Source organism: Budorcas taxicolor, chromosome 23 (genome assembly GCF_023091745.1).
Source record: "Budorcas taxicolor isolate Tak-1 chromosome 23, Takin1.1, whole genome shotgun sequence".
NCBI classification, from domain to species: domain Eukaryota; kingdom Metazoa; phylum Chordata; class Mammalia; order Artiodactyla; family Bovidae; genus Budorcas; species Budorcas taxicolor.
This window is the reverse complement of record NC_068932.1, coordinates 43625256-43651770: the sequence shown is the minus strand read 5'-3', so window position 1 is coordinate 43651770 and position 26515 is coordinate 43625256. Positions and strand designations below refer to the sequence as shown.

The 26515-nt window shown below is 37.7% G+C and overlaps 2 protein-coding genes across 2 annotated transcripts in view; both read left to right on the top strand.

Annotated features, from left to right (window-relative positions):
• Positions 1-1151: 1151 nt before the first annotated feature.
• FAM53B (family with sequence similarity 53 member B) overlaps positions 1152-26515 on the top strand; it is a 149840-nt gene continuing 124476 nt past the window's right edge. The window contains exons 1-3 of the mRNA XM_052660685.1: positions 1152-1276; positions 2772-2837; positions 3345-3459. The gene's annotated coding sequence lies outside the window, so the exon portion shown is untranslated. The remainder of the gene's footprint in view (positions 1277-2771; positions 2838-3344; positions 3460-26515) is intronic.
• On the top strand, positions 1167-23454 carry EEF1AKMT2 (EEF1A lysine methyltransferase 2). The gene is given in 6 exon segments (XM_052660831.1): positions 1167-1276; positions 7472-7508; positions 8536-8553; positions 16158-16265; positions 18784-19000; positions 22831-23454. Coding segments are annotated over 6 exon segments (585 nt in total). The 3' UTR covers positions 22926-23454.

Sequence of the window (26515 nt, the reverse complement as noted above, 5' to 3'; positions counted from 1 at the left end):
ATAGATTCCCATCTGTTTTTTTTACCGTATTCTACCACCAGCACTTGCCTGAAGATCTTGGAACGTCTTGCGTCACAGGACATGCACATGTGGTCCTAACTGGGATTTCTGTGAGCTGGAAAGGCAACTATTGATGCCGCTCACCTCCGGGGACTTGTTAACGGGCTTCTGTCTGCCAGGTCAACAGAAACGTGGCCTAGGAAACAGGCGTTTTGCTTGGAAGGCAGCCTTGCTAGGAGCCTTTGGGATTCCTGCCAAGGATATAGGACCAGCAGTATTTCATGGCTGCTACAGGTGTGCCTCCAGACCTTTGACCCACAGGATCTCCGGCATTATGCTGCAAAATCCCAGCGTCCGTCCCACCAGGAGGTGGCTGAATCTCAGATTCACTGGTTGGGAGCAGTCTCTCCCCAGTGAGGTGCTCCTGCGGAAGCGGAAGCACACAGAGGTTAGGGGTCTTGGAAAGGGCCAGGTGCCTGGTTAGCGGCTGCGCGGCATCCTGAACTTCACTTAGAGCTTTCTTCTCATTTAGCTCTCCTGATACCCGTGGTTGGCCTACTTGGGCGGGCGGGAAGGGGTGGGGGTGGGGGACCCTAGGGCATTCATTTCACCTGGCATAGTCCTTCCTCCACCAGTCAGAAGAGGCCAGAATGCTAATTTTCAAGGCAGGGTGCCAGCCACAAATGGAATTAGCCTTGGGCAGGAAAGCCAAATACTGCGATGGTCCATCCCACCCATTTCTCAGATCTGCCCACGACGTGGAGAGATGAGGTGATCTGTACACGTGGGTCGCTGAGTGGTGTCAGCTTAGTTATCTGGTGTGGCTTCCCCACCGCCGGGCTTTTTCCAAAATGCAATGGCTTGAATAGTCTCTCACAAACAGCCGTCCCTATACCTAAGGTGCGCAAACGCCGGGCACCCCGAAGCAGTGGGTGCGTCTGACGCTGGCTGGAGAGAGAGGGGACAGAGGCAAGGCCTAGCCCCGTGCACTCTTGGGTTAGGGTCCGAGGCGGCCCCGGGAGGAGAGCAAGACAGCCGACCCCGCGGGGGCCCGGAGCAGTAGAGAGGGTGGCCTCCCGCCTCCTAGAGGCGCCAGCCCGCTCGTCCGCTCTGCCCGCTCCGCGTCTCTATGGCGGCTCCAACGGCCGTCCGGGGCGCCGAGCGCGATGAACGAGGGCGCGGACGACGGCGGCGGCGCCGGAGGCGCGGCGCGGTCCCCAGGCTGGGGCCCCGAAGGGGATGGGTTTGTCCCGTCTGCGCTGGGAACCCGAGAGCAGTGAGTGTGGCGCGGGGCAGGGGAGGGTGAGCGTGGCTGTCTGGTCCGGGCCCCGGGAGGCGGGACGGAGGCATGGAACCCTGACGTGGTGATGGTGGTGGTGGGGGTCCCGGAAGATGGAGAGAGCCTGAGGGGGGCGGGATGGGTGGAAGCCGCAAGGGCCACCTTGGGAGAGAGTCAGGGGGACCTTAGGGACGGAGTCCGGAGGGCCGCATGTGAACAGGCCTTTCAAAGACTTTGACGTCTAAGGGGCCCGTGGGGTGCGGGGCTGGCCTTAGAGGTCCTGGGTGGGCGTTTTTAGGGAGTCTTAAGCTTTTGGGGGTAGGCTTGAGGAGAGGGTGGTGGTGGAGAAGACTGTTGAGAGCCCATTGGACTGCAAGGAGATCCAACCAGTCCATCCTGAAGATCAGTCCTGGGTGTTCATTGGAAGGGCTGATGCTGAAGCTGAAACTCCATTACTTTGGCCACCTGATGAGAATAACTGACTCACTGGAAAAGACCCTGATGCTGGGAAAGATTGAAGGCGGGAGGAGAAGGGGACGAGAGAGGATGAGATGGTTGGATGGCATCACCGACTCGATGGACATGAGTTTGAGCCACCTCCGGGAATTGGTGATGGACAGGGAGGCCTGGCCTGCTGAGGTTCATGGGGTTGCAAAGAGTCGGACACGACTGAGCGACTGAACTGAACTGAGAAAAGGGAAAAAGCGTGGGTCTGACAAGTAGGGCTGGTGGGCAAGGGCAGGAGGCCGGGCGACAATTGCCCGGTTTAGGGACCTGAGAAGGTTCAGTGGAAGAGGGCAGGGACGTGGAAACTAGGAGGGGTGGGAGTCGGGGATGGTCTAAGGAGGGATCGAGGAGACACTGGGCATCTTGGGGTAGGAGAAAGCGATCTGACCTAAGCAGACGCTCAGTAACCATTTAGTGGGTTAGTAGATGGATGAATGAGTGACCGTGGGGAAAGGTAAGGATGAGAGGTAACTGGGAGGTAGACCAGGGATTCTACAGACAGGAAGTAGGAAGAGGCGGCCAACGATGGGGGAGGAGTCCTTAAAAGGAGTAAGTTTTAAACTTAAAGCTAACTTTTAAGCGGAGCTTATCTTTAATGAATTCCATTGTGAGTAATCACCTCACTGGTAGAAAATACTCCCATCTCTACATTTGAGACTGAAATGTACTGTAATGACACTGCCTGTACAGTTTTGGACTTGTGTTTGGAACTTAGGGATTCTTGGATGGATACTCCTTTGTATTTTTTAAGCTAAAACATACACCGTTGTTATTGTTAGGCATTGTTGTGAGTGCTTTGCATGTATACATTTACTCTCATTCTTTTAACACGAGGATATTAAGAGATTGAGCTATGTGTACTTATCAACACTAATAATGTTTTAAATTTCTGTCATAACTATCCCGGTAATGCATGAGAAATATACATTGAATTCATAATACAGTTTAATTCAATAATTTGGTTTGCATTTGATTATTTATATAGTTGGGATGCTGTCTATAAGAGAGAACTGCAAACTTTCCAAGAATACGGAGATACAGGAGAAATCTGGTGAGTTAGAGAAAACAGTGGGATTATGATCCAGAAGGTTATGTAGGTGTGTGTGTGTATCTTTTAAGTGCTTATCCCAGAGAAAGTAAAAATCTTGGGAACCTTGGACTGTCTGGCTTAAATGGGTAGATTTAAAGAATCACTCTCTTTTCTTTTTTAATGGCCTAGGTATAAATTTGATGACAGTCTTAGGAAATAACCCTGATTCTGTAATTGTCCATTTTCAATAAGCAATGCAGTTTTGAGCCAACAACATGTACAAGATGTTAATGCTGATGTAGAGAAATGTTGTAAGTAACATATCAACCTTATCCATTCTGTTCTATTCTTGGGGGTGTTTCCTCCTTAATAATAGAGATGAAGATTAAGTTTACAGATAGTATTTCTTACTTTCAAAAAAAAAAACTTAATTGAGCGTATTGAATAAGCTGTGTAGGTGGGGTGTAGCTGTAACCTTTGTTCTCTAGCCCTTGGTAGTTTGATTGGCTGATTCTCTGTTTCTGATAGGTTTGGAGAAGAGAGTATGACTCGACTAATAAGGTGGATGCAGAAACACAAGATTCCATTGGATGCTTCAGTGCTTGATATTGGAACCGGAAATGGTGTTTTCCTGGTTGAACTTGTTGGTACTATTAATATTCATGTGTTAGAGCCAAATTTAAAAATGAAATTAGAAAAAAAAACCTTGCAATTAGGGATGCTCTAATCTAACAGTCTAATCCAGCAGTCTAAAGTAGTAAAGCTGTCATGCCACTTAGTTTGAGAGTCACATAGCATGAAAGGAGACTGTATGGGTTGTGAGAAAGCACTAAATGAGAAAAATGGGGGATCTGAGTTCTAGTCTTGATCCTTCTTGCTATAGTCTTGACCTTGAACAAGCTCTTTTTTCTTTTCTCAGCTTTAGTTCTTTCTTAAAGATTTTACCTAGGTGATCTCTATGGGTTTCTTCTAGCTAAAACTCTGGAAATCTGTATGTATTGCAATATAAAAGGAAGATGATTTTTTGCACTTCCAGTAGAACATATCCCTCTTCTCAGGTGAGCACATGGTTTGAAGGGTGTTTTGCATATGGTTTGCAAAGAGCATTTTGTCCATGGAACTAAGTTTTGGTGCAGGGTCTGCTCCTAGCTAAACTGTCGCTGTTATATGCCTGTAGTGCCAAGTGCTATGGAGGAAGTGTAAGACAGGCTTCATCTTTGATAGTTTTACTGTTTTAGTTTGTAAGGATATATACATAACAGTCAAATGTATTAAGTGACTGCTACCTGCCAAGCCTTGTGCTGGGCACTGGAAATAGGAAAATTTAGACCTTGGTGCTTGAGTTATTCACAGTACAGTATAGACTGACATAGACATAAATAACTGATGCTATAGCTTGATCTGTACAATAATATATATGCTGAGTGTAGGGAAGGGAGTGATTAAAGGGAGTGATTTGGGGAAGAGGGAAGAGAAAGGGTCTTAGAGGAGCTAATATCCAAGATTGGTGGAAATTGTGTTGAGTGTGAGTAGAGTATAAAGAGGGCGAGAATTTTAAGAAGTGGAAACAGTATATAAAGGTATGAAGGTTTGAAACAGCATAACATGTTCTGGCCCTCTAAATTTGGTAAATTAGATTATGAAGTGTGTTGTGGGATAGACAGAACAGAGGATTAGATTAAAAGTAGGAGCCATATCATATGCCATGCATAAGAGCTTAGATTTTGCTTTTAGGCTATAGGGAGCCATTCAGATGTTTGAAGCCATGAAATATGATTAGAAAAAAATTGTAATAATTTTTTTTGAAATGTTTGGGTGTCACATATGTACATTAAAGTGTGCAGACCAAATGAGTATGACTCAGTGCATTATCGCAGTGAACAGACCTATCACTCTAATCAAGATGTAGGATATTACAGACCCTAGAAACCCCCCCCTGAATTCCCCACTGATCCTCTCAGAGTTATTCCTCCTTCCTCTCTAAAGGTTATCACAGGGGTTTTAACATCATAGATTAATTTGCCTGTTTTGGATATATAAATGCAAGCCTCCGGTGTGTTCTTTCCAGGGTCTTTTGCTCAGCATTCTGTGAGAGTCACTCAGCTTGTTGCTCGTAGCAGTTGATTCATTTTTGCTGCTGTATGTGATTCTTTGTATGATTATATCACAGTGTTACTTATTCATTCTATTGTTTACCTGTAGATTCTTTTGGATTTTAGTAGCTTACGTATAGAGGCTAATGATTTATCCTTTGAGACTGATAGTTTAACTATAGGTTCTTTTACAGACTGAAAGACTAACACACACACACATATAATTATGCAAACTGTAAATAATGGTAGTTTTAATCTTTCCTTTCCAATCCTTTGTAATTTGCCCCCCTTGTTACAGTGTTGGGATCTTTGGGAGAATGTTAAAAATTAGTGGTGACAGAAGACACCCTTGTCTTTTTTTGCCCTTTTCAGAGAAAACATTTGGTGTTTCACTGTTAGGTATGATGTATCTTATAAGCTAGTTTTATAGATAACTCTGTTATCAGACCAAAGTTTCCTCCTATTTCTCCTTTGCTAAGTATGTGTGTGTGTTGTTATTGATTAAATGTTTTTCCTGTATCTATTGAGATAATCATGTGAATTTTTTCCTGTATTCTGTTGATGTTAAATGTGTTTCGAGAATAAACCCAACTGATATATAATAGATCAGTGTGAGAAGGATTTACATCTTTATAATGTTGAGTCTCTGAATCCATGGACATGATGAATTCGTCCATTTATTTAGTTCTTAATTTTCTTTCAGTAGTACTTTGTTGTTTTTTCTGTAGAGATCTTATATATTTTTCTTTGATTGACTCCTAGTTTTTTTTTTTTTTGTAATTGCTATTGTTATGCTTTTAAAATTTCATTTTCTAATAGTTTATTGCTATTATGTATAAGTACAAGAGATTTTTATATTGATCTTGTATCCAGTGATTCACAAACTATTCATTCCAACAGTTTATAGATTCTTTTTTAAAATTAAAAAAATTTAAACTTTTTATTTTATATTGGAGTAAAGTTTCAGGTGTACAGCAAAGTGATTCAGTTATACATATACATATATGTATTCTTTTTCAAATTCTTTTCCCATTTAGCCTGTTACATAATATTGAGTAGAGTTCCCATAGGGATACAGTAGGTCCTATAGATTCTTGTGGATTTTCTATAAAGACTGTAATGTCATGTGTAAATAATAGTGGTATTTCTTCTGTTCCATTCTTAATATTTTATTTATTAAAATGCTGTGTACTCTGCAGGTCAGTGTTGAATAGAAATCATGAAGGCAGATGGCCCTCTAACACTGCCTGTTGTAAGAGGAAAGCTTCTAATATTTCACTGTTAAATATGATATTAGCACTAGGCTTTTCTAGATATTCATTGAAATTGATGATGTTCCTTTATATTCTAGATTGTTAAGAGTTTTTAATCTTAATGGATAGTGCACTTGATCTTTTGCTTTCTTTGATATTCATTGATATGATCAGATGATTTTTCTTCTTGATTTTGTCTGAATTGAATTGATTGATTTTGGTGGAGTCTCCTCAGTTTTTTTTAAATTGACAATTTTATTGAGATAATTTTAGTGGTTGATTGATTTTAAAACAAACTTCCATTCCTGAAGTAAACCATGTTTGGTCATGGTATATTATCCTTTTCATATAATGTTGGATTTGATTTGGTAGTATTTTACTTAGGAATTATATAGTGTCCTGTTAGTCACTCAGTCATGTCCGACTCTTTGCAACCCCATGGACTGCAGCCCACCAGGCTCCTCTGTACATAGGCTTTTCCAGGCAAGGATACTGGAGTGGTTTGCCATTTCCTTCTCCAGCAGATCTTCCCGAGCTAGGGATTGAACCCAGATCTCTTGCACTGCAGGCAGATTGTATATAGCTTTATAAGAGAGATTAACCAGTAATTTTTCTTACTTGGAATTTTAATGTAAGGTTTTTTTTAAATCAAGGTTATGCTGCTCTAAAAAAATGAGATGAGAATTGTCTTTATTTTTCTCAGATGATTTTTTAAGATTGGCTTTGTTTCTTAGATGTTTGAAAGAATTCATGGTGACATACTGTGGATGCTATCTTGACTAATGTAGCTTTTCAGTGAATCTTAAAGTTGGGTAGTGTAATTCTTTCAACTGTATTCTTTTTCAAATGTTGTTTTGTCTGTTCTTGTTCCTTTACATTTCCAAATGAATTTAAGAATTAATTTGTAAACATCTACAAAAGAATACATGCTGAAAATTTGGTTTAAATTGAGCTGAATCTATTATTTGAGGAGACTCGACATCTTGGAGAAGGAAATGGCAACCCACTCCAGTATTCTTGCCTGGAGAATTCCATGCACAGGGTAGCCTGGTGGGCTACAGTCCATGGGGTTGCAAAGAGTTGGACACAACTGAGCAACTAACATACACGACATCTTTATTATCTTGAGTCTTCTAATTCATGAACATGGTATGTCTCTTCATTTATTAGATCTTCCTTGATTTCTTTAATCAGCATTGTTTAGTTTTCAGCATACAGATCTGTACATATTTTTTAGACTTATACCTGTGTATTTGTGTGTGTGTGTGTGTGTGGAGTATTTAAAGTGGTATTGGTTTTTGAAATTCAGTTTCCAGTGTTTATTGCTAGAAATATGATTGATTTTTGTTTGTTTCCCTTGTGTCCTTTAATCTTGCATTTTATTGGTTCTAGAAGTTTTTTGGTGGATTTTCTGAGATTTTCTATATAGACAGTCATGTTAATTTTGAATAGGGTAAGTTTATTTCATTCTTTGCAATGTGTATGCCTTCCTTTTTTTCCTGCCTGCTGACACTACATAGGTCTTCCAGTACACATATAGCCTAAGACTGGTGATGGTGCATTTCTGCCTTGTTCCCATCCTAGGTGGAATGTCTTCCGTTTTCCACCATTAAGTATGTATGTTAGCTGCAGGGTCTTATTAGATACATACTCTTTATCATATTGAAGAAGTTCCCTTGTGTTTCTAGGATGATTGTTGAATTTTGTAAAAAAAAAAGTAGAATGAAATAATTTTTTTGCATCAGTGAATATAATCACGAGGTTTATTTTTTCTTTAGACTATTAATACAGTGGATTGTATTGATTTTCATATATTGAACCAGTGTTGAACTTGTGCAGTATGCTTCATTTGGTCATAATATATAATTCTGTTTCTGTATTGCTAGACTCAGTTTGTTAACATTGTGTTGAGAACGTTTGCGTCTGCATTCTTGAGGGATATTTGTCTGCAGTTTCCCTCCATCCTGAAGTGCCCTTATCTGGTTTTTGCTTCAGGGTATCCCTGGCCTTATGAAAAGAACGGAACGCATTGTCTCCTTTTTGAATTGTTACCTCCTGCGAAGAGTTGACTCTTGGGAAAAGACTTTGATGTTGGGAGGGATTGGGGGCAGGAGAAGAAGGGGACGACTGAGGATGAGATGGCTGGATGGCATCACTGACTGGATGGACGCGAGTCTGAGTGAACTCCGGGAGTTGGTGATGGACAGGGAGGCCTGGTGTGGTGCGATTCATGGGGTCGCAAAGAGTCGGACACGACTGAGCAACTGAACTGAACTGAAGATACTGTGAAGCACTTGTGTCTCTTCTTGAGTGTTTGGTAGAATTCACAGTTAAACCATTTAACCTGGAGATTGCTTTACTAAAGGTTTGAAGTATGAATTAAATTTAATAGTCACAGTCCTATTTAGGTTATTTTATTTCATTTGAGAGAGTTTGCATGGTTTGCAGTTTTTGAGGAATTAGTGCATTTTGAATTTGTGTGTATAGAGTTCTGCATTGTATTCTCGTTATCCGTTTAATATCTGTGGGATATGTATTGATAGGGCTTTGTTCATTCCTAATATCAGTTACTCTGTCTTCTCTTTTTTTTTTGATGATGATGCTAGAAATTAATTTTTTCCTGTCTTTTATAAAACTTGGCTTTTTTTTCATTGACCTTGTTTTTATGTTTTCAGTTTCAATGAGTTTTGCTCTTAATTTTATTATTTTTTCATTCTTTTTGCTTTCAATTTATTCTTGCTCTCTTTTCTAGCTTCTTAAAGTAGAAGCTTTAGATTTTTGACATTAGATTTTCCTTTTCTGACATAAACATTTAATGATATAAATGCTAAAAATTTTCCTATAGGCGCTCCTGCACCCTACAGACTTTGATATGCTTTATTTTTCTTTTCTTTTCTTTTTCTGGCTGTGCCATGTGTCTTGTGGGATTTTTGTTCCTTGACCAGGGATTGAACCCAAGCCCCTGGCAATAAAAGCACAGAGTCCCTAACCACTGGACCACCAGGAAATTCTCTAATTTCCTCTTTGATCCATGGATTATTTAGAACTTTGTTCTTTAATTTCCAGTTGTTGGGGATTTTTCTTTTTGTTCAGTCAGTTCAGTTGCTCAGTTGTGTCCGACTCTTTGCGACCTCATGAATCGCAGCACGCCAGGCCTCCCTGTCCATCACCAACTCCCGGAGTTCACTCAAACTCATGTCCATCGAGTCGGTGATGCCATCCAGCCATCTCATCCTCTGCGTCCCCTTCTCCTCCTGCCCCCAATCCCTCCCAGCATCAGAGTCTTTTCCAGTGAGTCAACTGTTCACATGAGGTGGCCAAAGTGCTGGAGTTTCAGCTTTAGCATCATTCCTTCCAATGAACACCCAGGACTAATCTCCTTTAGGATGGGCTGGTTGGACCTCCTTGCAGTCCAAGGGACTCTCAAGAGTCTTCTCCAACACCACAGTTCAAAAGCATCAATTCTTAGGCACTCAGCTTTCTTCACAGTCCAACTCTCACATCCATACATGACTACTGGAAAAACCATAGCCTTGACTAGATGGACCTTTGTTGGCAAAGTAATATCTCTGCTTTTTAATATGTTATCTAGGTTGGTCATCGGAGAAGGCAATGGCACCCCACTCCAGTACTCTTGCCTGGAAAATCCCATGGATGGAGGAGCCTGGTGGGCTGCAGTCCATGGGGTTGCTGAGGGTCGGGCACGACTGAGCAACTTCACTTTTACTTTTCACTTTCATGCATTGGAGAAGGAAATGGCAACCCACTCCAGTGTTTTTGCCTGGAGAATCCCAGGGACGGGGGAGCCTGGTGGGCTGCCATCTATGGGGTTGCACAGAGTCAGACACGACCAAAGTGACTTAGCAGCAGCAACAGCAGGTTGGTCATAACTTTGCTTCCAAGGAGTAAGAGTCTTTTAATTTCATGGCTGTAGTCACCATCAGCAGTGATTTTGGAGCCCCCCAGAATAAAGTCTGACACTGTTTCCACTGTTTCCCCATCTATTTCCCATGAAGTGATGGGACCAGATGCCATGATCTTCGTTTTCTGAATGTTGAGCTTTAAGCCAACTTTTTCGCTCTCCTCTTTCACTTTCATCAAGAGGCTCTTTAGTTCTTCTTCACTTTCTGCCATAAGGGTGTCATCTGCATATCTGAGGCTATTGATATTTCTCCCGGCAATCTTTTGATTCCAGCTTGTGTTTCTTCCAGTCCAGTGTTTCTCATGATGTACTCTGCATATAAGTTAAAGAAGCAGGGTGACAATATACAGCTTTGACGTACTCCTTTTCCTATTTATTAGATTATGTCAGTGAACATACTTTGTATGATTTCAGTTCTTTTAAATGTGTTTTATTATCCAGGATATAATCCATCTTGGTGTATGTTTCATATGCACTTGAAAAAAAAAAATGTATGTTCTGCTGTTACCTGATATAGTGTGTTGACTAGATTTATGGTGTTTGATGGTGGTGGTATTCAATTCTATACCTTTACTGATTTTCTATTATTTCTATTAATTATGGATATAGTAATGTTGAAGTGTCTATCTGACCGAACTGGTAAATTTGTCTGTGTTAATTTTTATTTCTGTTAATTTTTTGCTACATGTGTTTTCAAACTCTGTTCAGAGCATACACACTTAGGATTGTATGTGTGTTTTGATTAATTGACCTGTTTATTACTGTATAATGTTCCTCTTTAACATTGGTAGTTTTTACTTTGAATTTTAGTTTTAATGCTAATAATCAAGCTTTTTTTCAGCTTAAAATTGAGATATAATCTGCATACCATAAAATCTACCCCTTTAAAGTGGTTTTCAGTATATTCACAAATTTGTGCAACCATCACCACTGTTTTAATTCCTGAAGATTTTCATCACCCCAAGGAGAAGCCCTGTATTCATTATCATTCACTCCTTATTGCCCACTCCTTTTAGTCCTTGGCAACCACTGATCTACATTTTGTCCCTGTGGATTTGTCTGTTCTGGACATTTCGTGTAAATGGAGCCATCAGTCTATGGTCTTTTGTGTCTGGCTTCTCTCATTTAACATACTGTTCTCAAAGTTCATCCATATGGTAGCATGTATCAATACTATATTCCTCTTCTTGCCCAGTTAATAGTCTGTTGTATGAATTTACCACATTTTATTTATCTACTTGCCAGTTCATGGACACTTAAGTTGCTTCTGTTTTTTTGGCTATTATGAAAAATGCTGCTGTGAAAATTTGTTTATGTTTTTGTGTGGACATACGTTTTTATTTCTCTTGGGTATATAACCAGGTCCATATGGTTACTCTATATTTAACCTTTTGAGAAATTGCTTGACTGTTTCCACAGTGGCTATATCTTTATACATTTCCACGAGCACTGTATGTGAGTTCTGTTTTTTCCATATTCTCACCAGAACTTTTTAGTATGTGTCCTTTTGATTATAGCCATGCTTGTGGGTGTGAAGTTCAACATTTTTATATTAGTTTTTACATGATATATCTTTTCCTATTCTTTCGTTTTAACCAGCCTGTGTCATTATATTTGAAGTGAGTTTCTTGTAGCCAGCATATAGTTGGGTCTTTTTTTGTTTTTAATCTTTTCTGAATTTCTATCCTTTAACTGGTGTATGTGGAACATTTACATTTAGATTTAGGTCTGCCATTTTTATTATTTTTTTCTTTGTTACCTGTGTTTTTCATTCTTCCTTTCTGCTTTCCTGCTTATTTTGGTTAATTTGACCATTTTTTAGTATTCCATTTTAATTAGATATATCTATATAAATGTCTTTGTATAGTTTCTTTAGTGGTTGCTCTAAGGATTTGACTATATCTCTGGCTTTTTTAGTGGTTGCTGTGGGTCGGGAAGATCCCCTGGGGAAAGAAATGGCAACCCATGCCAGTATTCTTGCCTGGGAAATCCCATGGACAGAGAAGCCTGGCAGGCTACAGTCCATGGGATTGTGAAAGAGTTAGACACAACTTAGTGACTAAACAATATTTAATGTGTTTGGAGCTTTAAAGTACAGATTATAATATACATTATTTACACAATCTTCTTAGAATCAATGCTTTACCATTTCAAGTGGAATGTAGAAAACCTTACAACGTTTGAGTTTTTTAATCGTCCCTCCTTTATGTTGTAGTTTTCTTAAATATTATCATTATATATGTTGAAAATCCTGTTGGATAATCTTGTAATTATCCTTTGTATTCTCCTTTCAAAGGAGAATAATAGTTAATAATAGTTGTTAAGTAAGTAAAGACACTTTTGCAGTTTTTTCTTCATTCCTGATCTTCTGAGTGTGTCTGTTTGTTCTGGAATTAATATTGTTTACTTTCTGTCTAAAGAACTTTCTTCAGGGATGATTTTTAGAGTAGCTTTGCTGGCTAGAAGTTTTCTTAGTGTTCCTTCATCTGAGAATATCATTTCACCTTCATTCTTGAGGGATGTTTTTGCTTAATATAGAATTCTGAATTAATTGTTCTTTCAGCACTTAAAAAATGTTGTGTCACTTCTTTCTGACCTCCATAGCTTGTTTTTTTTTGTTTTTTTTCTTTTTTGACTATTATTAAATTTATTTGGCTGTACTGGGTCTTCGTTGTGGCCCACAGGATCTTTGATCTTCCTTGTGGCGTGCAAGATCTTTCATTGCCATGTGTGGGATCTAGTTTCCTGACCAGGGAGATGGAACCCAGGCCTCCTGCATTGGGAGCATGTAGTGTTAGCCACTGGACTACCAGGGAGGTCCCCGAACCTCCACGGTTTTTTATGAAGAATCTGCAGTTGTCTGAATTGTTGTGTTGTTGTAAGTAATGCATCGTTTTTCTGAATGCTTTCAAGATTTTTTCCATTCTCTTATAGTTTTTAGCAGTTTAATTATGATGTACCATGGCTTAGATTGCTTTCTGCTTATCCTATTTGGAGTTCACTGAGCTTTTTGAATCTAAGAACTTATGTCTTTTGTCAAATTTGGGATATTTTCAGGCTCTATGTGTTCAAAATGTTTTTCCCCTCAATAACATTCTTTCCTTTTGAGAGTCTGTAACTATCAGTTAGGCCGCTTTGTATTTATTGTCCCACAGGTCCCTGAAGCACTGTTCATTTTTTTCCAATTAGTTTTCTGTCTGTGGATGAGATTTGATAACTAGCATTGATGTGTCTTCAAGTTCATTGACTTTTCTTCTGTTATTTCCATTCTGCTGTTGAGTCCACATTTTGCAGTTGGTTGACAGTCTTTAAGGCTCTTTTAAATTCTCTGTGTATTGTTTGTTTATTTAACTTGGTGATTTATTTATTGTAGAAGGTAGTTTATTAATCCCAATGATTTTCCATGGTATGGACTTTCTAATTGCATATTTATAGTACCATTTAAACATATTTTCTGTCCCCTGTGTTTTCTGTAGGTTGGGAGTTAGATCCAGAATAAGGGTGAGCAAACTATATAGTTTATGAGTCAAATCTAGGATTCCCTGTTTTTATAAGGATTTCTTGGAATACAGCTATATTCATTTATTTACATATTATCTATAGTTGTTTATGTGCTACAGTAGTAGAGTTGAGTAGGTGTGACAGGGACTGTGTGAGTGGCCAAGCCTCAAATATTTATGCTCTGTTCCTTTAAAGAAAAGGTTTGTTTACCCCTGATCCACAGATTTTTATCAAATTCAGTTTTTAAACAAGTAAATTTAATAGGTGGTTCTGTGATGTTTGGTTTCCTGTATTTTTGTGATGTTAACAGTCATTGCTCACATTTGGTGCTCTTTTCAGTGATCGCTTGCCTTTCTGATGGAGATGTATACGTGTGTGTGTACACACACACATGCGGTTTTTGCTGGGTGTGTTATTTTGGATTGGCGTTTCCTTTCACTGTTTCCTGGCTTTCCTTGTTTGGCTTTTGTCAGCTATCGGTCTTACTGTTAGTCTTTAGAAGGTGATCTGTCATACTGTATCTCCCACCCCACTCCCTACAGGATTTTGAGATTTTTCTGTTTTCTTTCATCAGATATATTGTACTATTTGTATATAATATAAATTATATATTGTGTCAGATATATATTATTCTGTATTATCTTTGTTTTTATCATGCCTTGAGTTTATAGTGCTTCTTGAATCTGTGGCTTCAGATACGTTGTCAGAATTAGGAAATTCTCAGTCATATGTCATTTTCTCTTCTGCCCTATTTTTATTTCCTCCTTTTCTAAGACTATTATATATATTTAGATCTTAATACTCTGTGCCATATCATATCTTTTATGTTCTTTCCTATTGTTAATTTTCCATCCTTCTGTCATTCTGTGCTTAACAGTGGTATTTTCTTCTGACCTTTCTTCCACTTCAGTATTTTTTGTGTTTGTGTCCAGTGTGCCATCAAGCCCACCCTTGAATTTCTTAATTTAATTATTTCACTTAAAAATTTTCTTATTTGTATTGGTTCTTTGTTATAGGTTTCAGTTCTGTTACAGTTCCCCGGATTGTCATTTATTTCAGTGTTTTAAGGATTTGTTTCATTCTTTTTTGTTTTTTTGTTTTTGACTGTGGCATGTGGGATCTTAGTTCCTCTACCAGTGCTTCCCCCTGCAGTGAATGTGCAGAGTCTTAACCACTGTACTGATAGGGAAGTTGCATTAAGTATCTGTTTCTGATCATTCTTTTATTTGAGTCTCTTTTGGGCCTTTTCCTAATATAAGTTTTTCCCTGTTAGTCTTTGGTCATTTATTATTCCCTTGAATGTCTGTTTATTTCTCACTGAGTGCCAGAAACTGAATGTGAAAAATGTTGCCGATAGTTTGAGAATGAATGTTCTAGGAACTTAAAATGTCTGTGTATGCTTCTTATACAGTTTAAGGGAAGAGTAAACAAGTGTGGAGAAGCAGGAACTAGTTAGAGTCAATTGACAGAATCATCCTGCATTCTAGGTCTGATAGAGAAGGAAATGAGGGAAACGGGGAGAAAACGAAGCTGTTACACAATGTGGATTGAGATCACTAAAAGGATAGGAGGTTGGCATCAAAGAAGGGATATTAGATTATTTTTTTGATATTAGATCTTAAGACTGAAAATAAAATTGATCAAAGAGAAAAAAAGTGCTCTGTGGAAAATAATTGTTGGGTTGAGTTTAGACTAGGAATCAGTCACTTAGGGTTGAAAAGTCTAGGTAAGTCTTAAATGACTGGTAAAGAGCAGGAAGAGAATTTCAGGCTACACTTGACTTTGCAACTTCTTTTCTTCTTCAGATTTCCTTTGAAATTGCCTTTAGCCTGAATGGTCTAACAGTGTTCAGCACAGTTAGGGCTGAAGACCAGAGGCCATCATGCTTCTGCTCTTAGGCTCCTCACGTTCGCACCCTTACATGGGTTAGTGTGGATCGCAGGCTTCGTTTCAAAACTCTTGAGTTCACTGAGCTTTCTTTACCTCTTTGGGGGTATTAATACCTGCCCAGTATACCGCAGGTTTTTTGTAAAGGTCTCCTGGAATGTGTGAACTATTTTAAAAATGAAAAATACTGTACAAATGGAGGGTCGTTAATAATCCCATGGTTGGTGGAGAATTATGTGATTTATAATTGCACTCAAGGAAAAATTTTAAAAGAAAGGACTTATTACATATGTATTTAATTTATTCATGTAACTTAATTGTGTTAAGAAAAATTTATGGCAGATTTATGTGTGAATTGGAGCATATCAGCATTGGAAATTAATACTACCTTTTTCTGTTTAGGACAGAAATACACATATATTGTCATTGTCTTTGAGAAAATGAATTTCTTATGAAAAAGAAATCAAATATTATAAAAGCAAATAAATTATCACATTATATGAATTTAAACTTTTAGTTTCTATTTAGATTCTATAATAAAATTTAAACATGTTATACTATTAGAGGGTATATGTCATTTGATATATTAATGAAACAATCTGGGTCCTAACAGAACAGTATAACTCATAGGTAAAACAATATTTAAAATTTTAGAAAACTAAAGTATAAAATTATCTGTCTCCAGGCAAAATTTGGTTTCTCTGATGTTACTGGAATTGATTATTCTCCGTCTGCAATACAGCTTTCTCAAAATATTATAGAAAAAGAAGGTTTATCTAACATTAAGTTGAAGGTAACTATTATTTATATTGCTGTCATTGTTATTTTTATTTATAATGTTATAAAGTTTAAATGTTTCTGATGTGTATTAATTTGCTGACATCCTTAAACTCATAAATTAAGGATCAGTCATAAATAATCCAAAATGATAACTTTTTAAAGTAACAGTATTAAAATTTTCAGTCTAGTCAGTTTGGGGAAGTTATTTTCTCCTCTTCCTCTTGTGTTCAAGTATGTTTATTTTGCCTTTCTGTCTCTCTTTTTTTGCAAATACACGTGAATAATAGCTAACTTTGGATTAACCAGATCAAAAATTTGTAAATGCATAAAGTGGTATAATACCCCAAAGATTACTTATTTTGCCCTCTGATCTGTGAGGAGATGATGACACTTGAATTTACATTTTTATCCGGGCTTCTCCTCTGAACTCCAGAATTATAGAAACGCTGCATATTCTATAGTTCCACTTAGATAGCTAATAGCCTATTAATTAGTCCAAAATGAAACTCTTGGTTTCTCCCTTAGCCTTCTCACTCACTCCCATCCCCATCCCACTCTTTCCTTTTTATTCAATAACCAGGAATTCCCTGGTGGTCCAGTGGTTAGGACTTAATGCTCTCCTGGTTCAGTCCCTGATTGGGAAACTAAGATCTCAAAAGCTGTGAGGTGCTGCTGAAAAAATAATCCTAGAAACAATTTTGTTGGTTTTACCTTTAGAATATTTGAGAAAATGTGTCATTCCTTGTTATTTCCACTGTTGCCTCCTAGATCCAAGCCACCGTCAGTGGCCTCTTAGCCTTCCCATTTCCACTCTTGCCACTGCTGTCCATTACCACAGGGCAGCCAGAGTTATTTTATATGTATATATATATAATTAAATTTATTTTTAATTGAAGGATAATTGCTTTACAATATTGTATTGGTTTCAGCCAGACATCAGCATGAATCAGCCCTAGGTATACATATGTTCATTGCCTCTTGAACCTCCCTCCCACCTCCCTCCCCATCCCACCACTCTAGGTTGTTACAGAGCCCCAGTTCTGAGTTATTTTTTTAAAATGTAAATCAGCCTCCAAGCACTTGCCCATTGCATTTAGAATGGAATCTGAACCCCCTACCCAGCCTTACAGAGCCCCTTGGTTTTTACCCCTTTGCTTCTTTATCACCAACACTCTAGTCATTCTGACTTTCTTTCTGCTCCTGATATGCTTCAGCCTTGTTTTTCTCCAATCTATATTCCTGCTGCTCTCTGCCTAGAATCTTCTTGCCCCAGATCTTAGTTTGTTTGGCTCATTCTCATCATTCTGATCTCTTCTCAAATATCACCTTCTTAAAGAGGTCTTGCCTGACTACTTTTCCAAAACATTTCTCTTCCTAATCACTCACTGTCTTTATTTTTCTCTTCATAGCACTTTATCTGAAATAATTTGGTTATTTATTGTTTGCCTCCTTTTAGAGAATATGAGATATATTCTCATACAGAGATCTTTTGTTTTGTTTGCAGTTATAGTCCCAGGGCCTGAAATGTTCCTACATGTCATAGGTGTCTATGAACTATCTGTTGTATACATGAATAGTTTTATATGGGCATTTAGGATAGAAACTTCTCCAGACTTGACTCTTAGGAGTGGTAGTCATTATTTTGCCTCAGGTGTAATGATGTGGGATGGGAGTGGGAAACCTATGTTTGAGTGTATGAAAACATACGATACACATTTTAAGATCAAACAATAATGAAGTTTTAGATAATATACCATTTATAATTATTTTGTTTATATAAATAATCACAAACTGCTTAATTTTTCAAAGTAGCTTTTCAGAATTAGTTTTGTTGGCAAATTATTTTGAATATTTTATGAAGTTGAGGCAGATCCCTATTCTAGATGCTTCTGAAGTATCAGTAAGTTATTGAAAATGAATGAGATGAATGATACATGACTTTCAAAATCTGAAATGCATGGTGTTTGAAAAGTTAGGTAATTGCAGTTTAAACCGTCCTGTAATTTCTTAGGCTTTATACTATTTGTTGTAGTTGCTTTGTAAGCTGCTGAGTCAAGGCAATACAACTTTTGATTTACCATGTTTACTTTAGGTCAGACAACTAGTAATATCAGCTAAAAATCATCACATTTCCAGTGACCTATTTGAATTCCAGATTTTTTTTTGTCATTTAAAAAAATATGTCAAATATTCTGCTTTTCAACAGAAATAACTTTTTCATAAACTGGGCTTGTGAGCTCCATTGTGTGCTGGTATTATTAGGCAGTACACCTGGCTTTGATTTGTTTCCAAATTTGTAGAGATTTGGAATGTCCAGGAAACACTGTCAGTCTTGCTTACTAATCTTAGCTTTAATGATCTTGGAATGAAGCACATAAAAGTTAGCTGTAAAGTTGAAAATATGTTTATTATATGTAAAATGCCATTGTAATTAATTGCTCCTTTTATCTATCACTTTTTACAGATTGTTACTTAAATTCAGTAAAGATTGTGTGTGGATTGTTTCACATAGATGTTGATTTTTAATATAGGTAGAAGACTTTTTGAACCCTTCCACAAAGTTGTCTGGATTTCATATTTGTATTGACAAAGGGACTTTTGATGCCATAAGCCTTAATCCTGACAATGCAATTGAGAAGCGGAAACAGTATGTGGAATCTCTCTCCAGAGTGTTGAAAGTGAAAGGCTTTTTTCTAATAACCTCTTGTAATTGGACCAAGGAAGAGTTGCTGGATGAATTCAGTGAAGGTACATGGCTGTGTGTTGTTTAACTGTGTTCTTGCCTCGTGTTGAATGCACTCAAATAGGTTTTTTTCTTGGTGTTACAGTGTTTTACTTTTGTGTTTGTGGGAGTTGCCTGCTTTTCTTCTTTGTTAATAACCATGGCAGTGCTTTTAACTGTTTATTCAAAGAACAAAGAAGTAATATTGGTTGAGATCCAGAGTCCTTTGTAAAATTGTCCAAGAAATTCTGGCAGTTAAGTACTAAAATTTATGAGCCCGTAAAAATTAAGTTCTTTATTTAAGCTGTATAATCTCTTGTTTAGAGAATCAAAACAAAAACAGCACATATATTGTGCTTCTGAATTCAGTGCACTGATATACCAGTAATTAGTAATAATGGTAATAAGGCAGATGGTATTAGTGTTTTTTAAAGTCTTCTATGGTGAGAGTTTTAATTCTGTGGATACTAGTGCTCATTTAGGTGTTTAGGATTTATCTTCTTGTTTCAGTGTTTATTCTTTTTTTTTTGACATTGCATAGAAGCAAAACATAGGAATTTAGAAGAATTACTGCGTATTAATTCTTGAGGAAATCTCTACTTTTTTTGCAAGATTTTGGTGCCAAGACAGGAATGTTTTTTTTTTTTTCCCTTCCCGATTAGCAAAGTATAATTAGTACTGTGTCTACTAAATGGGAATCTTGTGAGAATCTTTAATCCATACGCAAGTACTTTGAGCTTTGGCAGACTGTTCCTTGCATGGTTGAAGGATTATTTCACCTGTCACTTACTCATGCAGTACACAGGCCTTTCTGGAAAGTACCTTGAGACTCTATAGCTAGGTGTTTGCTTGGTTTTTCCTTACACTCCATTTCAGGTTAGTGTTAAGGGTTTTTTTTTAAGGAATGGGAAGAATTTTCAGGATGGAGTCTTAATAAGTGACATGGTACTAAATTTGTGGTTCAATTTTGAACTTCAGTTGTCACAAGCTAACCAGAAATGGATCTATAACTATGTTGCATGTGCTTCATCTCAGAGTTTGTTTTCCGTTTGGTAGCGAGGGAATAGGCAGTAGGAGGGAGAACATGGAACACACGTCCTTCTGTGTGCACTCGATGGCTGGGCAGGTTATATAATGTAAAACTCGATGTGTTTGAAGCTTGAAATGTGAGCTTGAGGCTTCATTACCGCTGCCTCTGGAAAACAAGAATGATGTGATTTATTGTCTTTTATTTCATGTCATTAATTTTATTATCTTCTATGTTAGATTTGTTTCCTTTAGAACTGTTGAGGCCCTGTACCAATAGTCTTTTTTCCTGAAGCTTGACAGTTTTAATAAATGCTCAGCGTTACACTGTGTAGGGCAAGTTCCTTTCCTGGTTTTTAAATACAGGTGTTCTCTTTTACCCTTGAAACCACCAGACAAAAACATATTTGTCTGTCTTTGATAATGAGGAACAGACTTTAGCCTGGTAAAGAGTGCTTAAAAATCTGTCTTTGAGAACTACTAAGTAAATTGTTTAGCTTATGTTCAGTTTCAGAACTTAATGCAGAATTTAAATAAGTGAAATGTTGCCACAGGAAATGTTAAAGAAATAATTATATACACTGGAAACATTTTTCTTCTCTTGGGAAATGGTTTTGGAGTTAGACACAGGGCGCTGCCACGCATCGCTGCCGAGGGGCTTCTCACTGGGGTTTAAGATTGGCTTCTGTGCTCCCTTTTGCACAGAATCAAGCTTGCTTCGATAATTTTTTCAGGTTCTCTGCTTCTTTCCTAATCTGAAATGTAAATGTTCGTAAATCTGTTGAAATGAATTTTTCCTTTATAGCCCTATTATATAAATATTTGGTGGTGGTATTTGTTTTGGTTAAGATTGCTTAATCATTTGCCAGACACTATGATATTCTAATTTGATGTCCAAGGAACTTGACTTTCTTATAACTAGGGAATTAAAAAAAACTCGGAAACCTGTCTTACAACAAAAGTAACCCAGATTCATTATGAAAAAATTTGAAAATATCAGTAACCCCAACACATAGGTATATAGATTAAAACAATTAAAATTCATTATCTCTGGTATACAACCACTTTTAACACTTTGATGTATTATCTACTGAAATATAACAGCTTAAATTCTATAGTGTTAGTCCAGGAAGTTAAAAGATTAGTTCTGGAAAATTTACACAGACAGCTCCATTTTCTTTTGAAAATTTTTATTATGAAGTATTTGAAACACTTACAGAATTTCAGAAAACAGATAGGGGCGTGTCCACATGTTTCCACCACAGTGGCTCCATTTTTTAGCATTAAAATGTATTATTTAAAAGGCCTGACCTTCTTTGGGAAAGTTTTCTTATGGTTAGTTGTTTTTTTTTACAGTTAGTTATTAATTAGCATTTTAATATCTAGTTATTAAGATTTGGTGAACTTTGGTTAAGAATATGAACTATGAAGAAAAGTATGAAAAACCAATTAATACAATAGTGTATATCCTTTTAAGCATCTTTTTCTGTTTACAAGAGTTATTTGAACCTTAGCTCAGGCATGGAATGGAAACTTAGAAATTATAGGCATCTCCTTCCCCAAAAGAAAAAAAAGATTCTCCCAAACTGCTAGTCCCATCATGAGAGAAAACCATGGTAGACTGCCACCCACCCTTATTTGTCTTACTTTTTAAAAAAAGAATAATAACATTAAATTTCCATTTTGTTTTATAGTTTAGGAGAACACCACATTATCTTATTTTGATCTTCACAAAATCACTGACAGTTAGGTAGGGCAGTGATACCTGTAACCTCCTTGTGTAGAAATTGAGGATTCTGGGTGAGGTAGATTGACCTTAACCTAATAACCTGCCATCTGGTAAGTGGTGGAGGTGGGACTTGAACCAGAATGTTTGAATCCACGATAAGTGAGGAAAAAAAAGAGTCACCCTGCACTGCTTTGGCAGTTACTATGTCCTTGTCTTCCCAAGTTGGGTTCAGTTTGGGTCTGGATCCTGGGTTCCAAACCGTTTTTTTACTGTTGTAAACTATATCTGACATAGAGTTTGCCACTCGGCCTTTTTCAGCTTGCAGCTCTGTGGCCCTAAGTGCATGCTCATTGTTGTGCAGGCATCACCCCGTCACCCCCATCCCTCTTCAGAACTTTGTCATTTTTATTTCCTCATTATTTAACTTTTCTATGTTAAAGTGCTTTTATATATCTGATATGGATTAATTGAATTATATGTAGAAAGCACCCAAAACAGTACTTGATGCATGCTAAGACCTCAACACATGATAAGCTGCCTACAACTGGATGGTAAAGGAGGCTGATGGAGCTGCAGGGTTTGCGTGCTTCATGATAATGGCGCATGTGTGCTTAGCCACTCGGTCGTGTTAAAATCTTTGTGACCCCATGGACTATACCCACCAGGCTTCTCTGTCTGTGAGATTTCCTAGCCAAGAATACTGGAGCGAGTTGCCATTGCCTCCTTCAGGGGATCTTCCCAATCCAGGGACTGAACCCTCGTCTCCTGTATCTCCTCCATTGCAAGCAGATTCTTTACCTGCTGAGCCATTGAGGAAAGCTCTATGCATGAAGGGATGATGAAAAGGAAGTGGAGGAAATGAGGGATGGGTGGAAAGCTTCTTTTCTGCAGTTTAATTTTGTCTGTTGCTTGTTGATTTCAGTGTTTGGGAGTGTATATACATATACACATAGAGTAGAATTGAAAATCATAAAGTGAGCTTTAGTCACAATTCAGTTTGGAATCATGTAGTTTTATGAAAGGTTTGAAGGTACTTTGTTAATACAAACATCCCTTCACTGTGGGAGTCAGTCCCTAATGAAAGTGTTTTAACTTTGGCAGGATTTGAATTTTTCGAAGAGCTGCCCACACCCAAGTTCAGCTTTGGAGGCCGATCTGGAAACAGTGTAGCTGCGTTGGTTTTCCAAAAAACATGAGGCTTTTCACTGGACAGACAGACTCAGTGTCTTTTTAAGAAGCTCTACATCAAAGTAAACCTGACACAGAAATTGCAAGTGCAAGTAAATGTTTAGTAAGTACACAGGATGCACATTTTAAGGAGAAATAATGGGTTGATTAAAAAAAAATCATGAGCATGTAAGTGGTTGGGTTTTAGAGATCAACCAAGACTAATTTAAAATTTTTCTTTTGTAGTTGAGATATAAATATTTCTCTTTCAGATTAAAAAAATAATTCCTGTAACTGCTGAACAGCTAAAACTTTAAAGCAGTAAATGAATTTACAGAAAGCTTGTATCCTTGATTTTTGCACCTCGGTAAAGGTGAATTGAATATAGTTATTTATGAAGATTTGATCAAGCTATTCCAAGGTCAGAATAATAAGCCAAATGACTTTCTTACTTTTTTATTGGACTATTATAAAACATAGTGTGATATTTTGGGTTGAATGGTGATTTTTTTTTAAATGCTTTAATATCTGAGAAAATGTCTCAGCCCTTATGTGTGTAATTAAAATCAGATAAATGTATCAGTTGATCAAGAAATACTTACTGAACTTCTTTTTGGCTGATGGTTTTCTGTACACTGTGACGGACAAACAGTCAGAGGAAAGACAACTGAGAGACACGGTTAGCTGCTGGCACTGTGTTTGGCTGCATTATCTTACTGAGTCGTTGAATTCCCTCAGTATTTTCTACAGGCACGCATTTCTTCTTCCTATCTCCACACATCAGACAGCTAGTACAGGATGGAGCCAGGGCTCCTGTCTGGGTCTGCCCCTAACACCCGTCTCTAGTAGTGTGGCTCCCAGGTCTAAGTCTCTGCCGCTACAGCCTGTACAGCTCATTAGGGGAGCCAGGGCTGGTACACCGAAAATTCTGTCAGAGGAGTTGGGCAGTTATTTTTAGTGGCTCTGCAGCTCCTTGTTAGTGACTGTTGGTTGGTGGACTGTGAGAATAGTGATTCATCCGTCATTAATTTTCACTGACTCCCTACTTGTCTTACAAGACTTGCTAATCAAGAACTGAATTATGTCATTCTTCTGTCAAAGGTGGTGTAAGTTTTATATATATATATATATATATATACACATATATATATATATACATATATATACACACACACACACACACACACACACACACACACACACATCCTCAGGGCTCTAGGGACAAGATGTTCTAGTTAGGCACTGATCAGCAAGAGAAACAGTTTATTTGTGATCGTTTTTTAAAAAAATAAGTTTTGTTAATCCTCACTGCCATTTTGTCTGTGGGCTGATGTTTTAATATTGGAGTCATAATACATGGTTCTTAAAAAATGAAAATAGTTTTTATGATTTGCACCTTTTGGGTCCTGCTGGGTTATAAAACAAACAGAATTTTTGTTTGTTTAGCAAATGCTTTTCCAGTACTGAACAAGTCTAGCATTACACCCTTTTTCTTTTCATTTTTGTCTGGAGGGAGACAAGGGGAGGAGAAGAGTAGTTTGGTTTAGATCAACATTAATCAATCATTAAGATAACTATCTGCCTTGCACCAGATAACTGAAGACATTTCCATAAACTTTCAACACAAGTACCACTTTTGGAAAAGCTTTAATTTTTAACATGAAAAAGTGAGAAATAAAATTTTGTTATTAAAAATTAAATTTTAATTTTTAAAATATATGTGAAATTAAAATTTAAAATTTTTAATTAGAAAAATTAAGATATATGTGATTTAAACATATAAAATTAATTGTGTTGATGTTATAAACTAGACTCAGGATCTTAAACCATAGAAACAGTGTTATATAATTTATTGAGGTGATCGTCTTTGTTGTTTTCTAGGTTAATATTTCTTGATTTTAAATACCATATTAGTGTGTAGGTACTGTTTTAGAATTCTGAGTTAAGTTTATGCTACTGTGAAGCATCAGTGGAGCAAAACAGGCTTTCTGTGAAAACCAGACTAAAGACATTGAGTTTGATTCACTGATAGTTGGAGAGTGCCTTTGTTGAAAAGCTCCTTGAGTCACTATTGTGGGGGTATGTGTGTTCCGTTTGCAGAGATGTAGGACTTTTGGCAGGAGAATCATGGGACTGTTGATAAGGTTAGGAAAGGGGAGTTGTCATCTCTTCTTAGCAGTTTAATCCTGCTGGACGCCAGCCTCTCGGAGATTGAAATCAGGACAAATGGAAGGTCCAAAAATGCTAACAATAAATTATTAATATTTTCAAATAATACCACACTTTCAAAACCAGGCCAGTAAATATCCCCAAGTTATTGAAACAAGTCATAAACACATTACTATCAAACTTAATTTTGACACGTCATATGGATTTGTGGGTAACTGTGAAGGAAATCATGCCGTTCTAAAAGGGAGCAGTAGGTTATGTAGTGAATGCTGTTTTATCTGGACAAGAAGTTGGAATTGTAATTTTATTTCATCAAAAGACACCCTTATTTTGAGAAAACTTGTTTGAAATGCAAACGAGGTTTCTCTGTGGAGCCTGCACAGAATTGTTGCTTTTCATGATGATGTTATTGCCGCATAACAGTCCACTTCTGTGTGTAGGAAGTGTGTGTGCAAGTCCAAAGGGATTGGAGGCCTCGGTGGGTAAGTTACACCAATTAACAAAAGGAAAGTTTTCAGAACATTTTGTTTTAAGCCAGGTGCACAAGTTAGAGTTGCTTTTTGGGCCTGGTGTTTATGTATCTGAGAATCAAACCTGACACTACTCTTGGCAGCTAGACTAAAGCCATTTTAAAATAAGTACAAACTGTCCTTGAATGATTTTTTTCCCTTTATAGTGGCAGTGAGTTTGCCTTTTCTTCATCTGTGATATGTGTGCATTTTTCTGTTTATTTTGGGGGAAGGAGAGAGGTAAACATACATGAAAGACTTTTAGTCTTTATATGAGTAATGTGTTTCAATTCATTTATTTTTAAATTTTTTTGATACTGTAACACATTACCTATATGTTGACTTTCATTCACATTCATCCAGAGTATAAAAGAAACCTTAATTTTAAAGAACCCAGATGAGTAATTAGGTTTTATTTGGCTTTGAGATAATTTTTCTTAAACTGATATGCAAAGAAATAGAGTATCCCTGCCAATGTGAATAGGCTTTGATTTATGTTCTCTTAAATAATTTTATTTATTTATTTGTGTGTGTGTGTGTGTGTCTGTGTCTGTGTCTGGAAGCCTACAATGAAAAGGTATATATAATTGTGAAAAATGAGTTACTCTCTAGGTCAGCATTCTGCCCCTATGGGGACACTTAGGTTTCATTCCCTGTTGCTAGCACTGTGAGCTGGATAGAAGGCATGTGCTCCAGAGACAGCCTTCTGCTCTGGAGCAAGAGACCAAGCGTCTTATGTCCCACTGTAGTAACCTCTGTAGCTCATTGTTGTATGTGGAGGAGGAGGGGTGCCGAGGGTGTTGCTGGGGTCTGAAAGGAGTCTTATCTAGTGCACTTCACAGGAAGGAGGCTGCCTGTGACCTGGAGTCTTGATTGTGGGAGGTGAGGAGTGTGGTAGGTTGAAGGACAATTGCATCGTGGGGAAAAAATTAGGAAACCCT